This window comes from Diceros bicornis, chromosome X, assembly GCF_020826845.1.
Source record: "Diceros bicornis minor isolate mBicDic1 chromosome X, mDicBic1.mat.cur, whole genome shotgun sequence".
In the NCBI taxonomy this organism is placed as follows: Eukaryota; Metazoa; Chordata; class Mammalia; order Perissodactyla; family Rhinocerotidae; genus Diceros; species Diceros bicornis.
In genome coordinates this window covers 70,311,301-70,337,374 of record NC_080781.1, presented here as the reverse complement: position 1 = coordinate 70,337,374, position 26,074 = coordinate 70,311,301, and the positions used below count along the sequence as shown (strand labels likewise).

Below are 26,074 nucleotides of genomic sequence, written 5' to 3'. Positions count from 1 at the left end.
ATGAACTGCTATTGTCTTTTATTAGCAATATTAAAATGTGTGAGTAGCATTAGGAATCAAATGATAGAAAGGGCATTTTGCAAATCTGCAGAGACAGCAAAACTCTAAATAATCAATTCTTAGAGAACTGTAACTTGTCTCATCTGGTGTTCATAAACATTGACCACTCCATCAAAAGCTACCCTCTGTCAGTCCCTCTGTATCACAATCTTCTTGTTTTATATTTTATCATACCATTTATCACTACTTGATACCTACTTTCTTTGTTGACTTATTTACTGTCTGTCTCCCCCTTCCAAAATGTAAGCTCCATGAGAGTAGGAAGGCATAATGGTTAAAAATACAGACTCAAGAGCCAGACTGACCGAGTTTGATTCTTATCTCTGCTGCTTGCTAGGTGTGTGACCTTGGGCATGTTATTTAAGCTCTATGCCTCAGTTTCCTGATCTGTAAAACAGGGATAGTAACATGTGTTTCACAGGTTGTTATGAGAATTTAATGACTCAATATACATAAAGCACTTAGCAAAACCTAGCACACAGAAAGCACTCAATAAATTCTAGTATTATTGACCTAGTTCACTGCTGTCATTCCAGCAGCTTGAACGGTCCTTGGCAAAGAGCAGGCACCCAATAAACATTTACTGAATAAATGAATAGTAAGAGCTTAATGCTCCAACTGGAGCCAGTCTTACAGCTCAAGAATGTGCCTAAAAGATAGAGTTGGGAACGAGGGAGAGGAACTGGGGAAAGGTACCTCCTGTGAGGTCAAAGCCTCTGTTCAGACCCTATATTCCACCTTAAGTGGAAAAGGCTGCTGGTCACTGTGGGGCATGATCTAAATTCTAGAGCTGCCTTTGTCAGCTAGGGAAGTCCCTGGGCACCACCTCCTCCCTCAGCTAACATTTAAGGAGAGGTTACTATGAGTAGTACTTTGCATGGATTAACACATTTAACCCTTACAACAACCTTGAGGTAAATACTACAGTTACTCCCATCTTACAGATGGGAATACCGAGGCACAAATAGGTTAAGTAAATTGCCCAACGTTACAAAGCTAGTAAGTAGCTGAGTCTGAATTCAAACTCAAGAAGTCTACTTCTAGCGCCCATGCTTTTAACCACTATGCATTTCAGCATAGGGTAAATGGCAGCTAGCTGTCTTTTTCATTGTGGAAACCTGACATGTTGGTATCCAGAATTCTTCTCTCTGGGGTCATTTGTTTTTCAAGAGAAGAATTCTCCAATCTCCTGCCTGGGGAGCACATTTGCAGCAAGAGGAAGGGCTGACCATTCAGTCTGCAGACTTCCACTGAATCTCCCTGTTCTCAGCCCTGTGTTTCAGGGCCCTCCACTCTGCCCATCATCTGGGAGCTCAGAGCCTTTCATATTCACTTAGGCCAGAGACTCTCCTCTTGGTCTCCTATCCCCCAGGGCGGGGTGGGGGGCAGGTGGGAGGATCCCATTACTGCAGCAGGAAAGGAAAGAGACCCGAGGGATCCAACCCCATTCTGTCAGTTTTTAAAACATTTCCCTTATTTTCAGCCTTTGGTCTCCTCCTCACCTTTCAGGAAAAACCATTTACCTTCCAGTTCTGAGCCTCTGATGGGTAATACGAGATAAAAGAACTCACTCCTCATTGATATCCTCCTCTGCAGGCAGGTTCCCCCACTTCCTCTGCTTCCTATCCTCCAATGAGGTTTCAAACCACTCCTCTGCTGATGTCTATCTCCTGTTTTCTTTGTCCTTCCAGGTTTAAGCCTTTTTAAATTTCGTTGTTTTTTTTTTTTTTTTTGGCGAGGAAGATTGGGCCTGAGCTAACATCTGTTGCCAATCTTCCTCTTCTTGCTTGAGGAAGATTGTCCCTGAGCTAACATCTGTGCCAATCTTCCTCTATTTTGTATGTGAGACGCCGTCACAGCATGGCTTGACGAGCGCCTGGGATCCAAACCCACGAACGCCAGGCCACCAAATCAGAGTGCACGAATTTACCACTACGCCACCAGGCCAGCCCCTTAAAATTTCTTTACTGTCATATTAGTAGAGTTTGACAAGGACAAGAGCTAAACATATGGTCAGGTGGCCATGTTTAACCCCATATACTACTTTTATAATGATATTTTTTTCAAATGAAGATTTGAAAAATAGAACATGATGCTGGTAGTGAGTGGAAATATGGGGTGAAGGGGGGGAATAAAAGGGAAAAAGAATTGAGTTATTCAGTTCCTATCATATGCCAAGTGTTTTAAAACACTTTAATCCTGGGACCAGCCCTGTGGTGTAGTAGTTGGTTGCACATTCCGCTTCGGCGGCCTGGGGTTCACAGGTTCAGATCCTGGGCACAGACCTACACACCGCTCATCAAGCCATGCTGTGGCAGTGTCCCATATACAAAATAGAGGGAGATGGGCACAGATGTTAGCTCAGGGCCAATCTTCCTCAGCAAAAAGAGGAAGATTGGCAACAGATGTTAGCTCAGGGCTAATCTTCCTCACCAAAACAAACAAACAAACAAAAAAACACTTTAATCCTAACCACCATGGGAAATTGTTCTTTTAGAGAAGATGAAATTCAAGTTCAGAGAGGTAATGAGAGCGTCCTTGCCCAATGCCAAGAAGCTAATGAATGGTAGGGTCTGATTCTAACTCACATCTCTTAGACTCCAAAAAGTATGCTCTTTCCCCTACCTTATGTTTTCTGGAAAGAACAGTTCAGTCAAAAGATGAGCGCCTGAATTAAGACAATAGTCGTTAAAGTTGGAATAGGTGGTGGGTTCAAGAAATTCTTTGGATGTACTGTAGCAGCAGTGTGGTGCTGTTCTCCAGCATAAAAAGAATACTGGCAATCAGCTTTGTATAGGTATATGCAAATATTAATATTCGTACACATGGCACTTTGGTGAGAGACACAATTCAAACTTAATGTCCATCCTCACTCATCCTGAGAAGATATACAAACAGTACCCTCTCCTCCCCTTAATCGGAAACAAATACATTAAAGTTCCCAATTCTCCTACTTCCTTACCATTTTCCTAGATATTTTTTTTTCTTCTACATCTTCTGGGCAGCTATTCCTTCGATCCTGGGTCCCGAAGTTCTGCAGAATCCCCTCCCTCTGGTCCCCTGCCTAGCATAAACAAACACACTCCAGCAATGTTTCCTCTCCAAGTTATAATTACAACTAGTTGTCCTGCTCTGACCAAAACAAGTGGTGACTAGAGGTCGCCTTAACACTGCATTATCAAAAAAAGAAACATCCATTGAATGCCTAGCATATTTTTCTGCACACATACAATAGGCTCTCAATAAATATTTATTGAATGAATACCTTCAATTTAAAAATGGGTTCCCTGAACAGGTGTTTCCCAGTCAATTTTGAAGATGAAACAAGTTTTCTCATAGAAAGAACATTATACAAGATGGCTAGGTTCACAGATTGGTCTTCAGAAGATTATTTAGACAAAAATGCAGCTAGACTATATATTAATAGTACTTTAGCACCATTTCTTATGGGGAAATGCATAGTGAGTTCCAATTAGGAAATCAAGATGCCAAGGGACACATATTTCCTGTTCACATTCCCAGCTCTGGAAAAGACGTCTATGCTGCATGGAGGCAGTGGTAGGAGTAAGTGCTGCCTGTCCTCAACTCAAGGACAGGTAGCAGTAACAGGTAGAGCTCATGTCAGGTCTTTCATATATAAGAGTTATAATTAAATCAGGTATTGGTATTCTGCTTAGGAAAGCAATAAAGTACTGAATGACATACTTGATGTATTTTACAAGGTCTTTTATACAAAATCATTAATATAAAAACAGTTTTGAGTGAATGAATTCTGATGCATTGCTGATGGGAGTATAAATTAAAACAAACCCTACAGGGTTTCTAAAAGACAAGTTGGAATATTTATCAAAAGTCTTAAAATATGCATGCCCTTTAACCCAGAAATTCCACTTCTAAGAATATATCCAAAGAAGGGAAAAGTACAGACAGCTGTTCTAAGAGGTATGGCTAAAGGATGCTTATCACAACATTGTTTATGATTGAAAAACTGGAAGCAACCTAAATATCAATATGGAATTGGTCAAATAAATTACCATATATCTATTTAAAACACACAGTTTATACTAAATGACACCAAAAGATGTCCATGATGAGTTAAGTGAAGAAAGGCTACAAAGCCTAACTGTAGACTATGGTCCTAATTTGGTAAAAACATTTTACACATTATACAGAATGTATATGTAAGAGAAAAATAGTTTTGGAAGAATTTATACCATAATCTTAACAGCAGCTAATCCTCAGATAGTGGAATTAAGGGTAATTTTTACTTTCTTCATTCATTTAGTCAGCAAATATTTATTAAAGTCCTACTATGTTTCAGGTACTATTCCAGGTGCTGGTGATACAGCAGTGAAGAACATAGACACAGTCTGTGCTCTCATGGGGCTTATACTCCCATGAGGGAGATGGACAATAAGCAAACAAAGAAATATGTAAAATCAAATCATGATAAATGTTATAAAGAAAAAACAAAGCCCAGGAAGGAGATATCTAAATATTGCCTGGATTTTGTTTTCACATTGACTATTTATTAGTTTTCTAATAAGGAAAAAAAAAGTATTTTTATTTCAGAAAAAGTAAATGAATTTCAAGGATACTTTTGGAGGAATCATGCATTAGATAAGAGACTGGACCAAGTCACATTTAAGATCTCTGAATGACTAAAATTTAAAGAGTAGACTTCAGTTATCTGGAAAATTCACTTCTGCTAAATACCTCATTCCTCAGTGATGCTCAATAAAAGGTACTATAGATCACAAAATACCATGGGCCATAGTGGAGGCTCAATTTCATGGAATTTCCATGGAATCACATAAAACTTCTCTACTCAATATAGAAGAGACTAGTAAACCCCCAAATGTTGTTTAGTTTCAATTCCAAAACTGTAGATAAAAGCCCCGTTACTTTCTACAAATGTACACAGTGAACCGAGGCTTTTCTTGGTTCTCTGAGACCATGAAGTTTTGAGACAAAAGAGTCTGGAAATAAAGGCAAAAAGAGATCTAGAGCTGAAACCACAGAGACACTTTATGAGCAGAATATTCTGGAAGTCCAAAGGAATAAGTTCCTAAGTGCAGCCTCCACTGATAAGTGATAATAATGAAAATACACATGATGTGTTTAAAAGCCTGGATATTATAGACCCTCTTTTCAGGAGGACAAGGCATGGTTATTGATGATGGTTTTTCACTGAGGTATCTTTTCTCCGGACTAGCCTCCCTCTTAACTAACAAACTCCATTCAGAAAACTGTGCAGCAGTTAGAGGTATAGCTAACGATTCCACAGTACAAGTGCCTCCCAGAGAGATGAAGACTATAACTCTGGCTTCATTAATACTATTTAATCAGCCAAACCAAAAAGGTATCAGGTAGATGTATACCACCAACCTCATACACACTAGCATTTGACTCGTGTTGGAGGAAATTGTAACACTCAGTATATCTTGGTGACTCATCTTGCTGATTATGCAAAGGTATCTCCCCTATCAGGTAAGAATGTAATCAATCTTGCCAGTACTTAAAAAATAACTAACATATTGGTATAAACACTATTTTGTCTTAATTTTCATAGTTGAAATATTCATGTGGTATGACTAAAATCTAAAAAATAACTTAATGTATGTATCTATTTTTCAGAATACTTTGACTTTTCCTAATGTATTTTTCATAAATTTTTTCTTTTTATCAAACCAAGGTCCAAAGAACAATTGTCAGCATGAAGTAAGCAAATACTCCATGAATACAGTCCTGATCTATATCCCCACCCACACCCAACCCCTCAACTCCTTTAATGTCCTGTTTTATAGACTTTGATTAATAAAGGTGAAAATCTGATAAACTTCTCTCTTGTTCATAGTTGAACCACTATCAGAATAGGTAACTATGATAAATTATGTATTGGAAATGTGTGGGAGTTCGGTTTTTAAAAAGGAAGTAGCAATTCAAAATTGTCAAGGACAACTGTTTAGCCAGGTATTTTTATACAGATGAATGAGAATGAATTCAGAGAAGGCCTACATCATTCCACACCCTTAAGAGTTTTTAATTGGCAAGTTTCCAATGCTTTGTTATCACAAGCAAACAGAAACCCTAATTATGATGGCTATATCAAATCCACTGAAATGCTGGGGGAAAAATAATTTAAATTCAATTCACATTTGTTGAATAGAAATCAAGACAGCCATCAACAACAATATTCACTATTTTTGGAATTTAAAGTACAAATTCATTATGATTTGCAGGAAGATTTTTTTTTTCAGAACTCATTCCTCAGTTTGTGGTTCTATGCTTTCTTAGACAACACTGGGATGAGCTTTGTCATCTCACAAAACTAAGACTCTAAAATAGGCTGAAATCTTTAGAAAGCTGGTTCTGGTAGAATAAAAAATGTGCTTTACCTACAAGGGAGCTATTTTTTCCCCATTTTAGACATGCAATTTTCACAAAGTTGATGCTTCTCTTCAGTTAGTTTGCTTTAAATAAGGTTCATCTTTTTAATTCTGAAAAACTTGTGGGGAGTCAAGGTATAACTAAAGTCTAAATTTTGCTTTAGTATATTCTGTCTTTGAAATAAATTATTAAAGCGCCTCTTCTCTTGCTTTATCTGCCTTTTTTTTCTACTTTTGATGAAGGGTTCATGTGCGCGAACACACACACACACACACGCAAACAAGTAACACCTAGACTGAACTTACATCTTCCAGCTAAAAACTAATTCTGACAACACCTCCTTTTGAAAAAGGTATAGCTATGAATGTAGGAAATTAAAGTTGCACATACCACAGAGAAAGGTAAACAGATCAAATTAGGAAAAGTATGTATCTATGTTCAAAGATGATACTGCCATACTTTGGTGTGAAACAAATTATACCTGGCCAGATACCTGCAAATAAGTCTCCTCAATACGCACACACAATAGTGAGTTTGATGGAAATGAATGGATTAACCTGAAAAGCTTCAAATAATAATTATAAGCCAAGTTCCTAAAGAGTGGGTAGAGCCTGGGCAATATAAAAAGACATATGGAGAACTAAAATGGCATTTGAATAGAGATAGGAAAAATTCTGTTTTATAACACACTTCTTTTCATTCAACACAATAATGAACATTTTTCTATGTCAGTAATATTAATATATAATAGAGGAAGATTGGCACAGATGTTAGCTCAGCAACAGTCTTCCTCAACCAAAAAATGAGGAAGACTGGCAACAGATGTTAGCTGAGGGCTAACAAAAAAAAAAAAACACGCTGGACTCCTGACTCAAACTCAGCACTCTTACCACTATAACACCACACATCAAGAAAGACTATTATCTTACATTTGTATAGCACTCTATAATTTACAAAGTGTTTTCACATACATTATTTCACTAGATACTCATAACAACCTATGATTTAGACAGGGCAGGTATCATCATCACTTTACCAATGAGTACATGTAAATAGAGAAAGATAATTGATGCAAATACTTAAAATCCTCAAGGACCTAAATTTCACCTGTTGGATTACAGGAGAACTTTAAGGTGGGAAGTGAGATTCAAGTGATTAACTTGGGACTACCACAGCTGCTATATGCATGTATGTATGTATGTAATGATGGGAGAAACAGGCTATAAACAGAAGTGGTTTGGGTAGGTTTCAGAGCCACCATTTTGCATAACTCTATGTCATAATTTTTGTGACTACTGCCCCCCTGGAGTTGTGTAAGACAACAAACAGCCTTGGATGAAATAAAGTAGGAGTCTCTAACCTGCAGATCAGGATCTACTGGTAAATCTAGAAACCTCACTTCATGGAACTCCAAGCTGGTTCCCAATGACGTCTAAACATATTATAAATATCAAAGTCTGGCCAAGTTCAAAGATGTGCTTACTGTAAAGATGAAAAAACATACACGGACCATTTCTTTTCTCTTCTTGGGAGACTCTGAGAAGACAAATAAAATCAGATTAATATCTTTTTTTTTTTTTTTTGCTGAGGAAGATTCGCCCTGAGTTAACATCTGTACCAATCTTCTTCTATTTTTTAGTATGTGGGCCACCAGCACAGCATGGCTGCTAACAGAGCAGTGTAGGTCCACGCCTGGGAACCCCGCCCAGGCCGCCAAAGCAGAGTGTGCCGATCTTAACCACTAGGCCACCAGGGCTGGCTCAGACTAACACCATTTTAAACATTAGGTCTTTCAGCAAATCTTTTTGTTGTTAGTGCCAGTGAGTCGATTCCAACTCCTGGCAACCCTGTGTACAACAAATCAGAACCCTGCCAGGTTTTTATACCTTTCTCTCAACTTCTGGTGCTATATCAGACAATGCTCTGCTGCTATTCACAGAGTTTTCATGGCCAATTTTTTCAGAAGTAGATGGCCAGGTCCTTCTTCCTAGCCTGTCTTAGTCTGGAAGCTCCACTTAAACCTGTCCACCATGGGTGACCCTGCTGGTCACCGAAATACCGGTGGCATAGCTTTCAGCATCACAGCAAGAGGAGCCGCCACAATATGACAACTGACAGACCAGTGGTGTGGTTCCCTGACCAGGAAATGAACTTGGGCCATGGTGGTAAGAGCACTGAATCTTAACCACTAGACCACCAGGGCTGGAACATATCTTTAAATAATGTAATTAGCTAAAAACAAAACTTTTAAATTTAGTTTGAAAGTACCAAGGAAATTTTGAGCTACATACTTTAATTTTTAATCATCAAATCAATTTGCTCATTCATACTTTCAAAGAAGATAAATGAGTGTTTCCCTCTTTAGGACACACAATGAACTTAATTCCAATAAACCTAATTTTGTTCAAATGTCTATGTACTTTAAAAAATACAGTTCCTGGGGCCGGCCCAGCAGCGTAGTAGTTAAGTTCGCACACTCTGCTTCTGATGGCCCAAGGTTTGCAAGTTCAGATCCTGGGCGCAGACCTACATACTGCTTGTCAAGCCACGCTGTAGCAGGCGTCACACATAAAGTGGGGGAAGACGGGCATGGATGTTAGCTCAGGGCTAATCTTCCTCAGCAAAAAAGAGGTGGATTGGTAACAAGTGTTAGCTTAGAGCTAATCTTCCTCAACAACAACAACAAAAATTTATATATATATATATAAACTATATATATATATATAAACTATATATATATATATAGTTCCTTTATTTTAGGTAAAAGCATAGGTTCCAAAGCCAGACTCACTGTTTTGTTTTTTTTTCCCCCCCAAAGCCCCAGTAGATAGTTGTATGTCACAGTTGCACATCCTTCTAGTTGCTGTATGTGGGACGCGGCCTCAGCATGGCCAGAGAAGCGGTGCATCGGTGCAGGCCCAGGATCCGAACCCGGGCCGCCAGTAGCAGAGGGCGTGCACTTAACCACTAAGCCACAGGGCCGGCCCAGACTCACTGGCTTTAAATCTCAGTTTAGCCACTTGCTAGGTCTAGGAATAAAATCTGGCCCTATGAAAGAATATGTCAACTCTCACCAAAGTAAAAACAATAGACAAAGTACCAGATTTATTTTTTCACTCCTGAGAGAGGAATGGTTCTGGTCTCCTTCACTTATGTGCACCAAAAAAAAAAAAAAGTAAAAGATTCAAGATCCCATGACTTACCACTTCCCCTAAAGTTAAGAAACAGGAATTTGTGGGTTATTTTTATAATAAACACAGTGGACAAACTCTTAGGCAATCCTAATCATACCCTGACACTCAAGGTCAAATAGTATATTTTACTAACTAAGTTATTCCTTTCTCCATCACCATATAATGAATTTAAGGCTTTAAAACTATCTGAAGACTACAAAGGTTTTTATGACTAAAATTAATTCTGTTATCACCTAGCTAGGAACAGATGAGCAAGAGAAAACACTTTGCTTTAGATGGACTATACTTAAAGACATATGACACCAATCTGATTGCTAATACATAAAAATGCACTTACAGTTGTGATTAGAAATTAATACCAAGATATTGTGGCCCTAAATCTGAACTAAAAAGTGATATTTAGAATTAACAGTGAAATGGCATAGTAAAATAAAAGAAAGCACTTATTGGCCAAAATGGAACTAGCTGTATACAAATAATTCAAGACTAATATTAGTGTTTTAATAATATTAATATATTTATTAATAATAAGTATTATATACTTTATATTATTACTTTAATACTATTAAATTAATGATTAATTTAATAATTCAATTAGAATTCTTAGAGCAAATAATTTTATCACCAAAAAAAAATAGACACCTTCTTTTTTTCCTACCATTATAAGTGCAAGGATCAACAAAGGAGATTACACTTGGAACTCTTTAACAACTAAGCTCTCTGTAAGCTTTTATCAGCTCAAGGATCAATTTTTAAGTATCCTCATGCCACTAGAGGTCAGCTACAAATTTATCCTAAATAGTCCTGAGAATTTTCTTTAGAGGGCTCTCCATTGTGGAATTCTTTCTCTCTGTTCTTATATCTCTGTTGACAGTTTTTCAAGTCTTAACAGAAGCCCTTTTAATGCTCTCCTCTCCTGAGTGGCAGGTAGTGCGCTTCAGGTGAACACTCAAGAGAGCAAAAACCATTTTCTTCACAATTTCAAGAAGTATACAGTGCTCTGCAAACTCTCAGGTGGGAGTAGGGGAGGGAAGTAATTCCACTATTATTCCCTCCCTATCTGCTTTGGTTGGGACATCAAATACACAAGTAGAATCAGCAGCAATTACAACAGCATAAAAGAAAACACCTTAATTTTTTGCAAACAAAATCAACTAAGGCAAATGACCAGGCTAAAACAATTTCCCTAAGATGTGAAATAACCCATTTATTTCAATTAGTAAATTGTTAAAGTGCACTCCTGATTATAGGTCTGGAAAACTGGACTTCTACACTAGAGAATTATAAAGTAAAAATAGGCGAAAAAAATTTAAATCCTTGAGCCATAGCTGGATAATTCTAAATGTGGGCAGAAAACATGAGACAAAGTGCAACTAATTGGCTCAAAATGAGCATATTTTATCCTCATTTCTTTCAAGGAAAGAAGTATCTGTGAAAACTGATGTAATCTACCAATATCCCACATATTTGAGCCCACAAAGATGAGGAAATCATTTCAATTTTCTAACACTGCTGGAGAAACTAGAAACATATTTATGAAACCAAAAACATCTTACCCTTTCACTTTAATGAAACACATTCTAAAGGTATTGATACTTTTCCTGCCCTACTATCTCAGCAAGTAAGTAAGCAAGTTATATCACATGAAATCAACCTGAAGACTGAGATTTGTAAGCGAAAAACATGATTGCTGGGATGGCAGATTGATTTGAAATAGGTCTGACTGTTGCCTGTCTCCTCTGCTGGCCTCCCCCACCCCACCCCGCCCCCATCTTGATTTATGTCCTAAGAAAGATCACTATTTAAAAACAAACCTCTGTAAAACCTTTAAACTCTGTACTGCCCTTTAACAAAGATGAGTAGAGGGAATTTTGAGACAAAACTCTCAAATATTATTCGCATCTATGCCAGTGCCTGTATCACCTCAGACAAATCTCTCCTTACAATTTACTTTCCCAACTGGCAAATGAAGATTATTTTCACTCACTGGGCTGTCAAAAGTCTTGATTAAAGTTTGCCAAGTATGTTTAAATATATAGACAAAAGGAGGAATTTATAAAAAGGAATGTATTGCCTTAGAGCCCTCTCAGAAGTAAGGTTGCAGTGCCTTAGCTGGGGTTATTTTTGCTCACTCTTTCCCCGTTGTCACACAAATTTTACTGCTTCTACATGCATTTTTCAATAACATTCTGCATTAGAGACCAGAGATGTCAACCTATCCTTTGGAGAGGTTAGTGTTTAATCTAACCCTACCCAGAGCCCAAGAATCAAGGTTTTTCAAGACTATGATTGGAAAAGAATAGTTTCTATCAGGTTAAGACGATCAGTAGAGAAATCAGTTTGGAGGAGAAAAGGAAATGCAGAAATTCCTTGGGGAAAACCTGGAACAGCTTCTGGCTTTAGACAATGCTGTTATTCATTCCCAGCAATTTAAAAAATGATTTCAAATTATATTTAACACAGAACACTCTATCAGAACTAAAGTATAGCAAGCTTTACTTTTTTCCCTTTTAGATTTGAGTTTACGTCAGAATTAAATCTCAAATATAGCACTGTTTTTATCCTTTCATGTATTTTTTCTATATATAAACTTGTTTTATTGGCTACAGGGTAGTTGGATATGGTTGTAAGATTACCAGTTCTGTATTCTATACCTTTTTTTCTTTTAACCAGTGACATTTTGAAGACGTGGCTGTGTTAGAAATAGGGATGTTGACATACAGTGTGTTGTTGGATGTCCTGCATCTTTCCAGCCCCCCAAGCCTTTGCTCACATTATATCTTCTACCTAGGCTGCCCTCCTCTACCTCCATTCCTGCAAAGCTAAATCCTATCCATTTTTCAAGGCCCAGCTCAAATGCTCCCTTCCCAGCACTCACATAATACTTTGTTTCTAATATACAACATTACTGAGATTAAAAGAATGCATCTTCCTACTATATTGTGAGACCCTCCAGTACAAAAAAACCCTCTCACGTCATGACTGTAGACACAAGAAAGTTTGAAAGATAAAAAATAAAATCTCGGGCCGGCCTGGTGGCGCAAGGGGTTAAGTGCGCACGCTCCACTGCAGCAGCCCGGGGTTCGCTGGTTTGATTCCCGGGCGTGCACCAACACACTGCTTGGCAAGCCATGCCATGGCAGCGTCCCATATAAAGTAGAAGAAGATGGGCACGGATTGTTAGCCCAGGGCCAGTCTTCCTCAGCAAAAAGAGGAGGATTGGCAGATGTTAGCACAGGGCTGATCTCCTCACAAAAAAAATAAATAAATAAAAAATAAATAAAATCTCAGTTCAAAATACCCTTTAAAAAGGATGGGATATGAGGGTATTATGCAAAGTGAAATAAGACAGAGGGAGAAGGTCAAATACCGTATGATTTCCTTCATTAAGTAGTAGATAATAACAACAATAAACAAACACATAGAGACAGAGATTGGATTGGTGGTTACCAGAGGGGAAGGGGGGAGGGAGGAGGGTAAAAAAAAAAAAAAAGGATGGGATAAGAAAAAAAAAGGATGGGATAAGCAACCTAGTTATTCAATCAGTGGGGCTGCTAGAATCCATTGTCTTCATAACTGAACTCACTTGATTGCAAATTTTTTTTTTTTAAAGATTTTATTTATTTATTTCCCCCCCCCCCCCCCCCGCAAAGCCCCAGTAGATAGTTGTATGTCATAGCTGCACATCCTTCCAGTTGCTGTATGTGGGATGCGGCCCCAGCATGGCGGGAGAAGCGGTGCGCGCCAGGGATCCGAACCCGGGCCGCCAGCAGCGGAGCGTGCGCACTTAACCGCTAAGCCATGGGGCCGGCCCTGCAAATTCTTTTGAGGCCAGGGAGTCTGTCCAATTTCTTGCGTATGTCCCCTACGCCCCGCCCCCCCCACACCTCAATATCACCTAATTCAATGTTCTGCACACATTAAGACTCAATACAAAGCCATATTACTGTAGATGAAGAGGCTGTAATTAAAACAAAGATGAAATGCTGAAAAATATCGACATGTGAAACGATAAAAGAGTTGTCGGTGCTTACGATAACCTCAAGGTCTACAACAAAAAGTGTCAAAGATAAACATGCCGAAGGGTGCGATAAGAATGGAGAGTAACTTTACTTGGAAGGGAACAGAATGAACAAAACGAAATTGAAACAAGAGTGTTCTCTCAGTTTATCTTACGCTGCCAGAGCGACACAAGAAGCAAAATATCTAATTTTTTTACATTATTTCATTAATAATGGTGACCAGTCCTTGTAACTTCCAATACTGGGCATAGACCTTCTCGTACTTTCAATTAACTAGGTAACACAGGCCATGGATGATCAGGACAATTCCCCAGGAGAGTACAAGCAAGTGCCACGGGTCAGGACCTAATTCCCGCCCCCCACCCCCATCCCCTGTTAGGGGAGGTAGAACGAGTGTGGTGAATACCTGAGTTGTGAAGAAATGAGAGCATGGAAACTGCCCCAGATTAAAATGACCTTCTCGCCACACTAGGTAGTACAACTGACAACACAGAACACCCCTCTGGTAGAAGGGGACGACGGGAAGACGATATCTGACTTACCTGGTTTTTCTGTCCTATGGTTAGACCTCTGGAGCTACGCAGCCCATGGCAGCGACAAATCCACGCGCGCAGGCTCCAAGCTCACACACCAGGAGAAGTCACAGTAGCGCCGGTGGCTGCGGCCGTGGCGGTGGCGGCAACTCCTCCCTCTGCTTCTCCTCTTCCTACACCCCGCCGCCGCCAGGCCGGCCGCCTTTACCCCTCCCTCCAGCACTCCCCCCACATCCGGGTGATGCCCCGGCCGGAAGCAGAGCCGGCGAGGCAGAGAGAGGCACGCGTCACGTGAAGAGGAACGCCATGACTAGTCAGGCTTCTCCTGTCCCCTGCTGACCCTGGCCTGACATGCAGCCGCAGCCTCAGGCGAAAGTCTTCCCTTTTGGCGCTGCAGAGAGCCCCTTGCCTCCACTCACCACCAACAAAACAAAACAAAAATCCCCACCAAAACTGTGTCCGCTGTAGTCTCCCAACCTCAAACCAAGACGTAACACAGAGCTCCTTGTACATCGTCTTCTACATAGCTCAGCTTTTCCCAGCATGAAATTAACGTGCTTCTGTTAGACTAGCCTAACTCCAGATGTAAATGCCAGGAACTATGAACTTGCCATCATCCCTCCATCAAAAAATCTCAAAATTTTTAATTCATATATATATATATATATTTTGTGTGTGTGTGTATGTGTGTGTGAGGAAGATCAGCCCTGAGCTAACATCCATGCTAATCCTCTTTTTGCTGAGGAAGACTGGCCCTGGGCTAACATCCGTGCCCATCTTCATCCACGTTATATGGGACTCCACCACAGGGTGGCCTGACAAGCGGTGCACGCCTAGGATCCCAACCCGTGCTGCTAGCAGCTGAGCATGTGCAGTTAACCACTATGCCACTGGCAGGCCCCCATAGATATTTTTTTTAATTCATGCTTTTAAATGCACAATCTTTATGTGTGAGTGTGTTGGAGTTGGGGCAGGGCTCTCACTTCACACTACCTTCACATGGCCATTCCAAGTTCTGAACCACTTCCCCATTTATTCATTCATTCATCCATCACATTAAAAACCTAGAGGATTCCAAGGATGCAAAGAATATTAGAGTATCTATCACCGTGAATGTAGATAGAAATGAGATGCATAAAATGTAGCAATACAATGCAATAAATGGTACAGAAAGCATTTGAGAAAAAATGTATTCTTTTATTCCTGTTTTCCAATTTGACATTTGAAGAGCAAAATCCTAGGATTATTTAAACTATAAACATTAACAATAAGCAGAGGCCCTATCACTAATTTTGAAGCGAGATGTAGTCCTTTCATTAAATAATTCTCATAAGATGTAGGGGGAAACTAATCACAGGATTATTTCTATTTTCAACTGGAACCACTTGAACCCAGTTCCCATAAGAAGAGTATCAAGTCTAACAATGTTGAGAAACTCAAAATAGCACACAAAGTACAAATATTAAATTAATAAAAGGCTTAGAAAAGTGGCACACAGTAAGCATATTTAACTGTTAAATAATTTCCATCCTACCTGTTGTAAAATTTCTATTAAGCCTTGACAGGCAACACTTAAAATTGCCCACAGAACTAAATTTTAGGCCTACAATTAAGTACTTCAGAAAGAAATTACTTTCTCCTGAAACAATTACTTCCCCCTCTACACCCATCCACATAAATAAAAAAATCAGCTTCAGGACTCCTTACCTTCCCTGACATTAAGTTGTAGTTGTCAATCAATGTGCACAGCCTTAACCATAAATATGCAATTTCAGCCCCAAATTTAAAATCTTAAAAATCACATTACATGACAGTAAGATCGCTTTTAAGTGGATCCCAATTATTAGCAAGTTGGTTTGTAACTACGATATTAACACTATGCTAAGCTTTCCAAAAAATTTACTGCAAGGTAGAAATCAAAAATAAAACTTTATCAAAAGAATATCAAATCTACTAGCTCTCTAGTTTTTATGTCAAGTTTATCGTTATGAGCTGCAAGATCCTCTACCATACACATCCTTAGTCACTGAGTCTTTCTGTCACTCTAACACATCTCTTATCTCTAAATGCATCATCCCTAATCTCCCTTACCAACGCACAACCGTACCAACACTTTTTACAATTATATTAACAGAGCTCTCAAATAGAAGGGAATGTCTTCAAGAAGTAATCAGGTTTTCTGGCATTGAGCACATAGCAGGTGCCCCCAAAATGCTTACAAAGTGGTATTAATATCTCCAATAAAGTTAAAAGTCATGAGTGAGAACTCAACATCTGTGCCTCTACAACTACCACAGTACCTAGATCTAAATAAGTTTAATGAATTTAAAATAACACACACACTAAAACTGTCTTAGAGTGAAATTAAGAATGGGATTTATGACACTCACCCTAACTAAAAAATAATTCATAGCCCTCCAAGAAACAACATTTAAAGGATTGGCAATGCTTCTAAAGTCACTTACCTAAATTCTTCATACATACAGATTTTTGATGGGGAGACTAATTTGACAACTTTCCCACTCTAGGTATTATTAAACTCGCAAAGTGATGTGTTATGGGGTAAGTTGAGTGCACTGGGGAGAGGATAACACTTTGACTCTGAGTACACTAGGAAAGCTGCAAGGTCAGAATATTGTGATGGCACAAAATAATTTAGACAAACTACTGCTTCATTTCTGGTAGTGGCCACGGTGGTTTTAGAAGTACTCACCAGGACAAGATTAACTACAAAATTAAGTTTTAAAAGTTTGTTCAAAGATGCTGACTACAACCAGCAGGTTCTACTACACAAAGCAACATATATGCTGGCAAAGAGACAGATATTTTTAAATGTCATACATATTTCTTTTTGCCTATCAGAATAGCTGACAATTATCACTTACCTAACAGAAGTGGCACAAATCGTACTGAAAATTACATCATCATCAGAAATTTTCAGTGCAAATTCGGTAATGAAAAGGTAGTCTAATGGAAGGTTAAAACTTCCTTGAAGACGTTTATTTTGCTTAATCATGTCTCAGGATTACATGCATTTGAATACTTTAGTCCTATTTTAACATCCTAAGTGTTCACTCAAACTTTATCGAATGGTGGCACTACTGTATAGTTATTAATCTTGCAACCTACTCATTTTGCAGTGATATTCAAATTAGTTTTCCTACTCAAACCATGAAATTACTGGCTTTGGTGCATTTAATGAGAAAACAGGACATATTACCATGAGAGCATTCTTCTCGTATTTCACGCAATAAGTAAAAATTTTTCAAATGTTTGGTTAAGTACAAATCTTTATCTACATCAGGTAAATTCGGAGATTCCTGAAAGCCACCTACCTGATAACTTACAGTATCAGGTAAGTGAATTTTAGAAATCCCTAATTTAGCTAATATAGATAGGTTACACAACTGAAACTCTTATTTGCTGCTTACTTGAGCACTATCAACAAACTACTACATGAGGCTTACATTACAGCCTTTGACCAAGGAAGTAATGAAGCACATGGTGTAGATGTTTTCTTCAGTTACTATCTTACACATAAAATCCAACGTCATACTGAATTCAGCATAATCCACAAACCTAAAAGTTGGTATAATTACAGAAAGCCAACAGCAGAGGTCACTGATAGTAGTCAGGTAAGTAAAAATAAACTATATTTGACAGATCCTTTCTTTAATAACATCATAGACACCCCAAATAAATATCTAAAGCTCTAATTAAGATAAATGTGCCAAGGGAGCCAAGGAGCCAGCTAGTCTTCGGACATTCTAGTTTATGTGATTCTACCACTCTTCCCTTGGGTCTGGTAACACTCTAAGTTCTCCTGGCAGGAGCGAAAAGGACTTAATAATGCCAATTTCAACTATAAACATAAATGACAGGTAGAAAGTACTAGGCATAACCAAGACCTGGACACCAAATTTTTAACTCAAAGATAACCTAAAATAACTCTGTGATCAGTTATTCATGAACAATAATTTAAGCCTACTATAAAGTCATCTTCCAAGTGACAGCCAAAACTTTCCTTTCACAATATCCCATAGAGAAAAGCTATTTAAGAAGTTGTACAGTGTTTTGACTTTAATATTAACACAAAGGTTAAATAAGTGAAAAAGTCATCGAGCTTGGTTTCATTTACAAAAGAAACAAACAAACCTACAATAAAGGTTTCAAATGTACTTTATTCTTCAATCATGTCATATTTTAATGGGTACACAGTGCTTTCACTTGGCATCAATTACAAGTTGGTTTTGAAACAATTCAGTATTACACCAGCTGGGATGACTACTGATCTCTCCATTCCTTTGGGGTGACTCTGCCAACAGGGGAGAGGTTCCATTCTATTCCAATTTGTGTTGCTGTCTGTTAAGAATTAAAATGCTGTCAGTTATACATGTTTAAACCAGAAACCACTCTCCCTTGGAGACTATTTCTTAAAAGTGACAAAGGTATTGTGCTCTATAGGTTAAGAATACACAGAAACTCACGCGAGATATAGTGCTATAGTGCTCTCCATGTAGACCAAACCTAACTGCTTTCCCAGTTCTCTAGAGCAGTGCTGTTCAATAGAACTTCCTGAGATAAAGGAAATATTCTATATCTGCACTGTCCAATACAGTAGCCACTAGCCAGATATGGCTATTGAGCAACTGAAATGTGGCTAGTATGACTGAAGAATGGAATTTTTAATTTTATTTAATTAATTCCAATTTATATTTCACATTTCCATACTACCTTCTCAAAACGTTGCATCACTCAACCATGACCTAAATACCGCCAAAGAGCACTTTTGTAATATCCCTTTATCAAGGAGCACTTCACCTCCAAAGTTCCCATGATCACACATTTGTTCAACATTTGTTTACTCTTCTAATTAAGTACACACACTTATTTTAATAGTGTATCTGATTTTAGGAAGATCAAACAAGAATGAAAAAGGCCTATTAACAAAGCATGTTTGTTTATTAAGGCAAGAGTTGATCCGTATCTTTTAAAATCATCTTATGTATTTATTATAACTTGAAGACTTCTACTTTTAACCAGAAAGTACAGTGACCGGTAAGTAGATTGTTAAATGTAAGATGTAAAAAACTAAAATATTGAAAGCAAGCCACTTTATAGCTCATCCACGAGAAATGCTGTACTCAGTTCTGAGGGCAGGATATTAGAAGAAAAATTGACTAAGTGAAGGAAGGTGACACAAAATGGTGAAAATCCTGGAAACCATATAACAAAAAATGATTGACAGAACTAAGGATATTTAATCTGAAAGAGAAGATCCAGGAAAGATGATAGCAATTTTCTAATATGTAATGACTGATACATGGAAATGGAATCAGAATTTCTGCTGCAATAGAATGATGGGTAGAATATGAAGGAGGCAGATTTTAACTCAACATAAGATCTTTTTTTTTTTTGTGAGGAAGATCAGCCCTGAGCTAACATCCATGCTAATCTTCCTCTTTTTGCTGAGGAAGACCGGCTCTGAGCTAACATCTATTGCCAATCCTCCTCCTTTTTTTATCCCCCCAAAGCCCCAGTAGATAGTTGTATGTCATAGTTGCACATGCTTCTAGTTGCTGTATGTGGGACGTGGCCTCAGCATGGCCAGAGCAGCGGTGCGTAGGCACGCGCCAGGAATCCGAACCCGGGCCGCCAGTAGCAGAGCGCGCACACTTAACTGCTAAGCCACGGGACCGGCCCAACATAAGATCATTTTAACAGCTACACAATACAGAAAGGGCTGCCCTGTGATCCAGTAAGCAACCTGTTAATGGAAATATTAAGAACAGATGATGGATGAATGCTGAATACTGAATACTGATGAAGAAATTCCTGCACTGGGTGGGTGATTACATTAGAAAATCTCTAAAGTCCCTTCTAACTAGAAATGTATACTAATGTGTAAAAACATTTTAAATACATGAACTAAATGGGAATGAAAAACATCTAAAACATCAAACAACAATACTTACATATGCCCATACAGCAACACAAAAAGTGACTCCACTAGCTAATACAGCATTACCATATTTGTCATGGAAATCAGGTGTCCGTTTCTGGTGGCTCTGCCTTGCCACTGTTTGCTGAATGCTTCGAACTTAAAGAAAAAAAAAAGAATACAAAAGCATATCTATCAATTATCAGGAAAAGAGAACAAATGTAATTGATACTGCCAATTAGGAAAGCCAAGGAAATTAACTTTACAGTATTATGTAGTTCAATAAAATGTTAAAACATATGGTAGCTAAAAGCAAAGTAGCATACTTTGAAATGCATCAAAAATAAGATGAACTAACAGATGGATAAATATGTGATAAAACAAACATAGCAAAACGTTAATTGTAGAATCTGTGATGGGTATGTGGATGATCATTATACAATTCTTCCAACTTTTCTGTATGTCTGAAAGTTTTCATAATAAAATGTTAGGGAAAAAAACAAAGAAAAGGTGATGTCAGTAACATTCACTACAAATTGGTATTTGTATAATCTCTGGAACATTCATTAATTTGAATATTTATGACAAATTTTCGCTAAATTTTACTCAGCAGTGCTCAACAACTTACAACATAAAAGGGTAAATAAGCTTAAAACGGACTTCAAATTAAAGCACACTAGTGCAACTATGACATACAACTATCTACTGGGGCTGTGGGGGGAAAAATAAATAAATAAATAAAATCTTTAAAAATAAATAAATAAATAAATAAAGCACACTAAATGTTTATGACCTTAAACTTACCAAAAAAACCCTCCAAAAACTAGACTAATATTGATTTTTTGTGTGTGTGTGAGGAAGATCAGCCCTGAGCTAACATCCATGCTAATCCTCCTCTTTTTGCTGAGGAAGACTGGCTCTGAGCTAACATCTATTGCCAATCCTCGGCTTTGTTCCCCAAAGCCCCAGTAGACAGCTGTATGTCATAGTCGCACATCCTTCTAGTTGCTGTATGTGGGACGCGGCTTCAGCATGGCCGGAGAAGCAGTGCATCGGTGCAGGCCCAGGATCAGAACCCGGGCTGCCAGTAGTGGAGCACGCGCACTTAACCGCTAAGCCACGGGCCGGCCCAAGACTAATATTGATTTTAAAAAACATTACTAATGAATACAGCACCATGCTAAAAGAAATAGGGTATACGAAAATGTGTAAGACAGAGATCCTGTCCTCAGGTAACTTACAGTCTAGAGGACGATATTAGACATGTATACACAAATCACTATAACACAAGGAAGCAGAAGGTTAGCTAAGCGCTTTGAATAGGAGGTAGGAATAGGTTACGTAGATCTGGGAAAGAGGAATTGGAAAAAAAGCAGAGAGAGAAAAGCCTAGCGTACTGTATTAGAAAACCAATTAGGGGGCTGGCCCGGTGGCGTAGCAGTTAAGTGCGCGCACTCCGCTACGGCAGCCCAGGGTTCGCAGGTTCGGATCCCCGGCGCACACCGACACACCACTTGTTGTTAAGCCATGCTGTGGCGGAGTCCCATACAAAAAGTAGAGGAAGATGGGCACAGATGTTAGCCCAGGGCCAATCTTCCCCAAGAAAAAAGAGGAGGACTGGTATCGGATGTTAGCTCAGGGCTAGTACTCCTCACAAAAAAAGCAAATAAATAAAATTAAATTAAAAAAAAAAAAAGAAAACCAATTAGGTTTGGTTGAAAGATGAGGAGCATAGACAACTAAAGAGTAAAACTAGAAAGGATCATGGAGGGTCACTTTTTTGGTAAAGGTTTTTGAGCAGAATGACAACATTACAACTTGGCTTTTACTATTATTTTAGTAGAAAGAGTTTTCCAAGTGCCTCTGGAGGCACTTAGCAGGGTTTGGGAAAAAGCCAAGATTGGAAAAGGCATATTTCCATCTGTTTTTTCTTCTTCTCCAATCTAAGTAGCAGATCCTTATTGTTTCAGAGCCTCAAAATGTACTTAAGTATGCAATGGAAAACATATTAAAGAAACAGCAATGTTGCCCATTCACTAGCATTTAAGAATATAACGCCTTCTATGTGATATAATGGGTTGTTTCAGGATAGTTATTTGACCATTAATGGTTTCTTCTCTTAACTGCCTTACAGTTTTTTTCCCCTTTAGTCACACTTGCGATGAGCAAATTTACAAACATTTCACAACATATTCTGCTCTAGAGCAGATAAAAACCGTGTGAATTCCAAATTGAAAAAAACTACCAAAAAAAAAACCCTTTCCTGAGGTACAACAAGGCCCAGCCCGACCTGCTCAAAGGACAAAGAAATTAAGATTACTAAACAATTCTGCAATACTTCATGACCTCAACAATCAAGTCACCAAAGTGGATTTCTTTAGACCTCTCTTCTGTGACAAGAAATGGTTTAGTTAGCACCTACTGTTAATCTCATATAATTCTCAACAACTCTATGAGGTTGGTATATTTACTAACCCCCTATTCTACAAAGGAGGAAAATAAGGTTCAGAGGAATTAAATCATTTACCCAAAGTTAAAGAGATAACAGACGTGGATTTTGGAATATGAAAAACCAGTCGGGCAAATATTTTTTGGTTGTCAAAGCTGCTTGAGTGTTTAGAACACAATCTAGTAATATCTCCAACGATTCTGTAAACTGAAAATAAAAAGATGGCTAAATAAGCTAAATGGCAAACGCTTAAGGTCACTTTCATTGTAAAACAACTGCTCACGTTACTCAGGGTCACCTTCAGTGCAAATCAAGTATCGAAATGAATTTTCTCTCCCCAATTTTGTGCATTATCAGTACATAATACTGGTCTCAAAATTTCCCTGTCCCTGCCTAACTTTTAGATAAGGAAAAAATGACCGCAATTGCTTTCGGGCAGCTAAAATTCAGATAATAACCCCAAAATAACAAAAGCTGCAAGGCTACCATTTACGTTGTCTCCCTGCAACAAAACCAGATGAAGAGCTCTATTTATAGTTTCCTTCCCTTACGGTTACAGGAATTGGAGAAGGTTCTTCTATTTGGGGTAAATGTATCCTCAAAGATAAGATTTACGAAATTACTTAAGGAACGAGATGTGTCCACCAAGCGTCTGCTTCCGTGAAATCGGAGGTTATTAATAAAAAAGAGCAGAGCTAGACTACGACTCCGGTAAAAGAAAGAGAGCTGGGAACCGAAACAGAAACACTGGGTGATTAAGCTAACATACTAAGGACATCTTCTCAATTTCTCGGGGCGAGGTGGGAGACTGAGCATTTACAGTTAGAAGGTCGGGATGCAGGTGGAGAGAAAGGGCACGAGAGACCACGAGGACAAATGGAAAAAAGGCGGTTGGAAATGATTTGCTCACAATTTCTGCTCACCTGGGAGACGACTTAGTGCGTTTTTGGCCAAGGGAAACATAGCGAAGCTGAAGGCAGAAGCGCGGCAACTGGAGCTGCTGGTTTTAAAACTTCGCGTCAAGTACCCTTGCAAAGAACCCTGAAAAACAAAATGGCTTTCGGCTTGGCTCATTAATGAGATTTAATGAAATCTCGCGAGACCTGTAAAAACCTATAGAAATTGTAATCCTCTTTACAGAAAGGAAATCTAATGGCCTTTTGGGAAATGTAGTTTCACGCTTTATAAATGACGTACGACAGTATCTACCGAAGACTGAGAGACCCGTCCCCCCCAACCCCGCCTTCAAGCCAGGCTCTATAGAGGAGAGCTGAGACACTGATCTTAGACTGAGTCATCAAAGGCACCAGCTTCAAGGTAGTGTTTCAGAGGCTTAAGCTTGTATCTCTCTCCACACTAGCAGTTCTTTCAGTTTCCCCCAAACTTCCTTCACTTTTACAATTTTTTGTCTGTTATTACTACATACTAATTCGTTCAACTTTTAATTTTGAAATTATTTTAAATTAAGAGAAAAGTTGCAAGAATAGTAAAAAGAATTCGTAATATATGGATAAATATATAATAAAGCAAATTTAACATATTGTTGATTGCAGAATCTTGATGGTGGGTGTTCAGAGTAGAATTCTTTCACTTTTTCTGTATGTTTGGATATTTTCATAATAAAATATTGGTGGAGGGAAGAACTGTATACCCATTACCAAGGTACACCAGTTGGTAATATTTTGCCACGTGTTCTCTCTCTGATATATATATATATTTGGGTTTTTTTTGTCCTGACCCAATTGAGAATAACTTGCATACATCATGAGCTTTTACCCATCAATACTTCAGGGTTCACTTCCTAAGAATAAGATATTCTCTTACATAACCACAGTACAATTAACAAATTCAGAAATTTTAATATTGATACAGCTTGCATTCCAATTTCACCAGTTGTTCCAATGTCTCTATCCAGAATTCAATCTAGGTCCCTGTATTGAATTTAGTTGTCATGTCTCTTTAGTCTCCTTTAAAATTGAAAATGGAGCTAGCCTGGTGGCCTAGTGGTTAAGTTCAAGCACTCCACTTCTGCCACCCAGGCTTTGCATGTTCGGATCCTGACTGTGGACCTACACACCTCTCATCAAGCCATGCTGTGGCAGCATCCCACATACAAAATAGAGGAAGATTGGCACAGATGTTAGCTCAGGGCCAGTCTTCCTCACCAAAAAAAATAAATAAAATTGAATAGTTCCTCAGCCCTTCATTGTTTTTCATGGCATTAATTTTTTTCTCACTACAGGTAAGCTTTATTTTATATATGAAGGAAGTGAGGTGCAGAATCCTTATATGACTCATAGAAGATTGTGATTAGGCAATTGTTTTGTTTTTTTTTTATAATTTTATTTATTTATTTATTTTTCCCCCAAAGCCCCAGTAGATAGTTGTATGTCATTGCTGCACATCCTTCTAGTTGCTGTATGTGGGATGCTGGCCTCAGCATGGCCAGAGAAGCGGTGCGTCGGTGCGCGCCCGGGATCCAAACCCCAGGCCGCCAGCAGCAGAGCACGCGCACTTAACCGCTAAGCCACGGGGCGGCCCTACGCAGTTGTTAAGAGGCAGAACTGGTAATGGACTTTCTGACTCCACAGGTCTGTGCTCTGTAATATTTTTGAAGAGTACAGGCCAGTTATTTTGTAAAAGTTCCCTCAAATTTTGTGTGCTTGATGTTTCCTCATAATTAGATTCAGTTGATGCATTTCTGGAAGGCATACTACATAAGAGATGTGTCTTCTTAGGGCATCTTATCAGGAAGCATCTAGTATTAGATTATCCCATTATTGGTAATGCCAGCTTTAATCATCTGGTCGAAGGAGTAGCCTTCAAGTTCCTACACTGTAAAGTTACTGTTTTTCCCTTTGCAGTTAATAAGTAACATAAAGAATACGCTGAGACTATGTGAATATCCTGTTCTTCCTCAAACTTTCACCCACTAGTTTTTGTATCCATTGATGATTTTTTACGAAATCAATTATTAGTATGAAAGTTGCAAAATGGTAATTTTCTAACTCTATCATTCGTTCTATATTTAGTAGTGGGTGTTCTACTGTAAGGAGGAATTTTATCTTCTCCCCTATTTATTTGTTTATTATCAGTGTGGATTCATGGATTCAATAGGCTATAATCCATTACTATCATGATTTATTTTAATAATCAATAGTCCCAGATGTGGTGAGTAGGAGTCCCTTCAAGCTGGCTTATATGTCTTTTTTAACATGTCTCCATCATTTTTTGAGCACGTCTTTATTTTCTGACACAAGATGTTCAAGGCTCATCTTGTACTTTCACTGCCCCAGCACTGGAATCAGCTATTTCTCTAAGGAGCCCTAATTTCCTTTAGGGATGGCATTTAGCAACCTAGATTTCACACTAGGTGTGCTCATTGATAGTGGAGTGTCATTGCTTCTAGTATTTTCAGTGAATAGAGCTAGGAATATATGTTATGAATGATACGTTTATACTAATACCTCCAATTGCAATCCAAC

General features: G+C 38.5%; 2 protein-coding genes across 4 annotated transcripts in view; both read right to left on the bottom strand.

Moving 5' to 3' along the window:
- Nucleotides 1–14,380, bottom strand: part of ATP7A (ATPase copper transporting alpha) — a 127,418-nt gene extending 113,038 nt beyond the window's left edge. For 2 of the 3 annotated variants that reach the window (XM_058536234.1, XM_058536232.1), the window contains exons 1-2: nt 14,209–14,380; nt 7,934–7,986 (exon numbers count right to left, since the gene is read on the bottom strand). In XM_058536234.1, the coding sequence (XP_058392217.1) occupies nt 7,934–7,963 (30 nt within the window). In that variant the 5' untranslated portion in view covers nt 7,964–7,986; nt 14,209–14,380. The remainder of the gene's footprint in view (nt 1–7,933; nt 7,987–14,208) is intronic. The other variant, XM_058536233.1, reaches the window with a different exon arrangement.
- Nucleotides 14,381–18,362: 3,982 nt separating this feature from the next.
- Nucleotides 18,363–23,631, bottom strand: LOC131401167 (cytochrome c oxidase subunit 7B, mitochondrial). Its single transcript, XM_058536231.1, has 3 exons — nt 23,513–23,631; nt 20,175–20,299; nt 18,363–18,561 (listed from the first exon to the last, which is right to left on the bottom strand). Exons 1-3 carry the CDS (start codon nt 23,550–23,552, stop codon nt 18,484–18,486), a joined length of 243 nt encoding a protein of 80 aa, XP_058392214.1. The 5' UTR covers nt 23,553–23,631; the 3' UTR covers nt 18,363–18,483.
- Nucleotides 23,632–26,074: the final 2,443 nt, after the last annotated feature.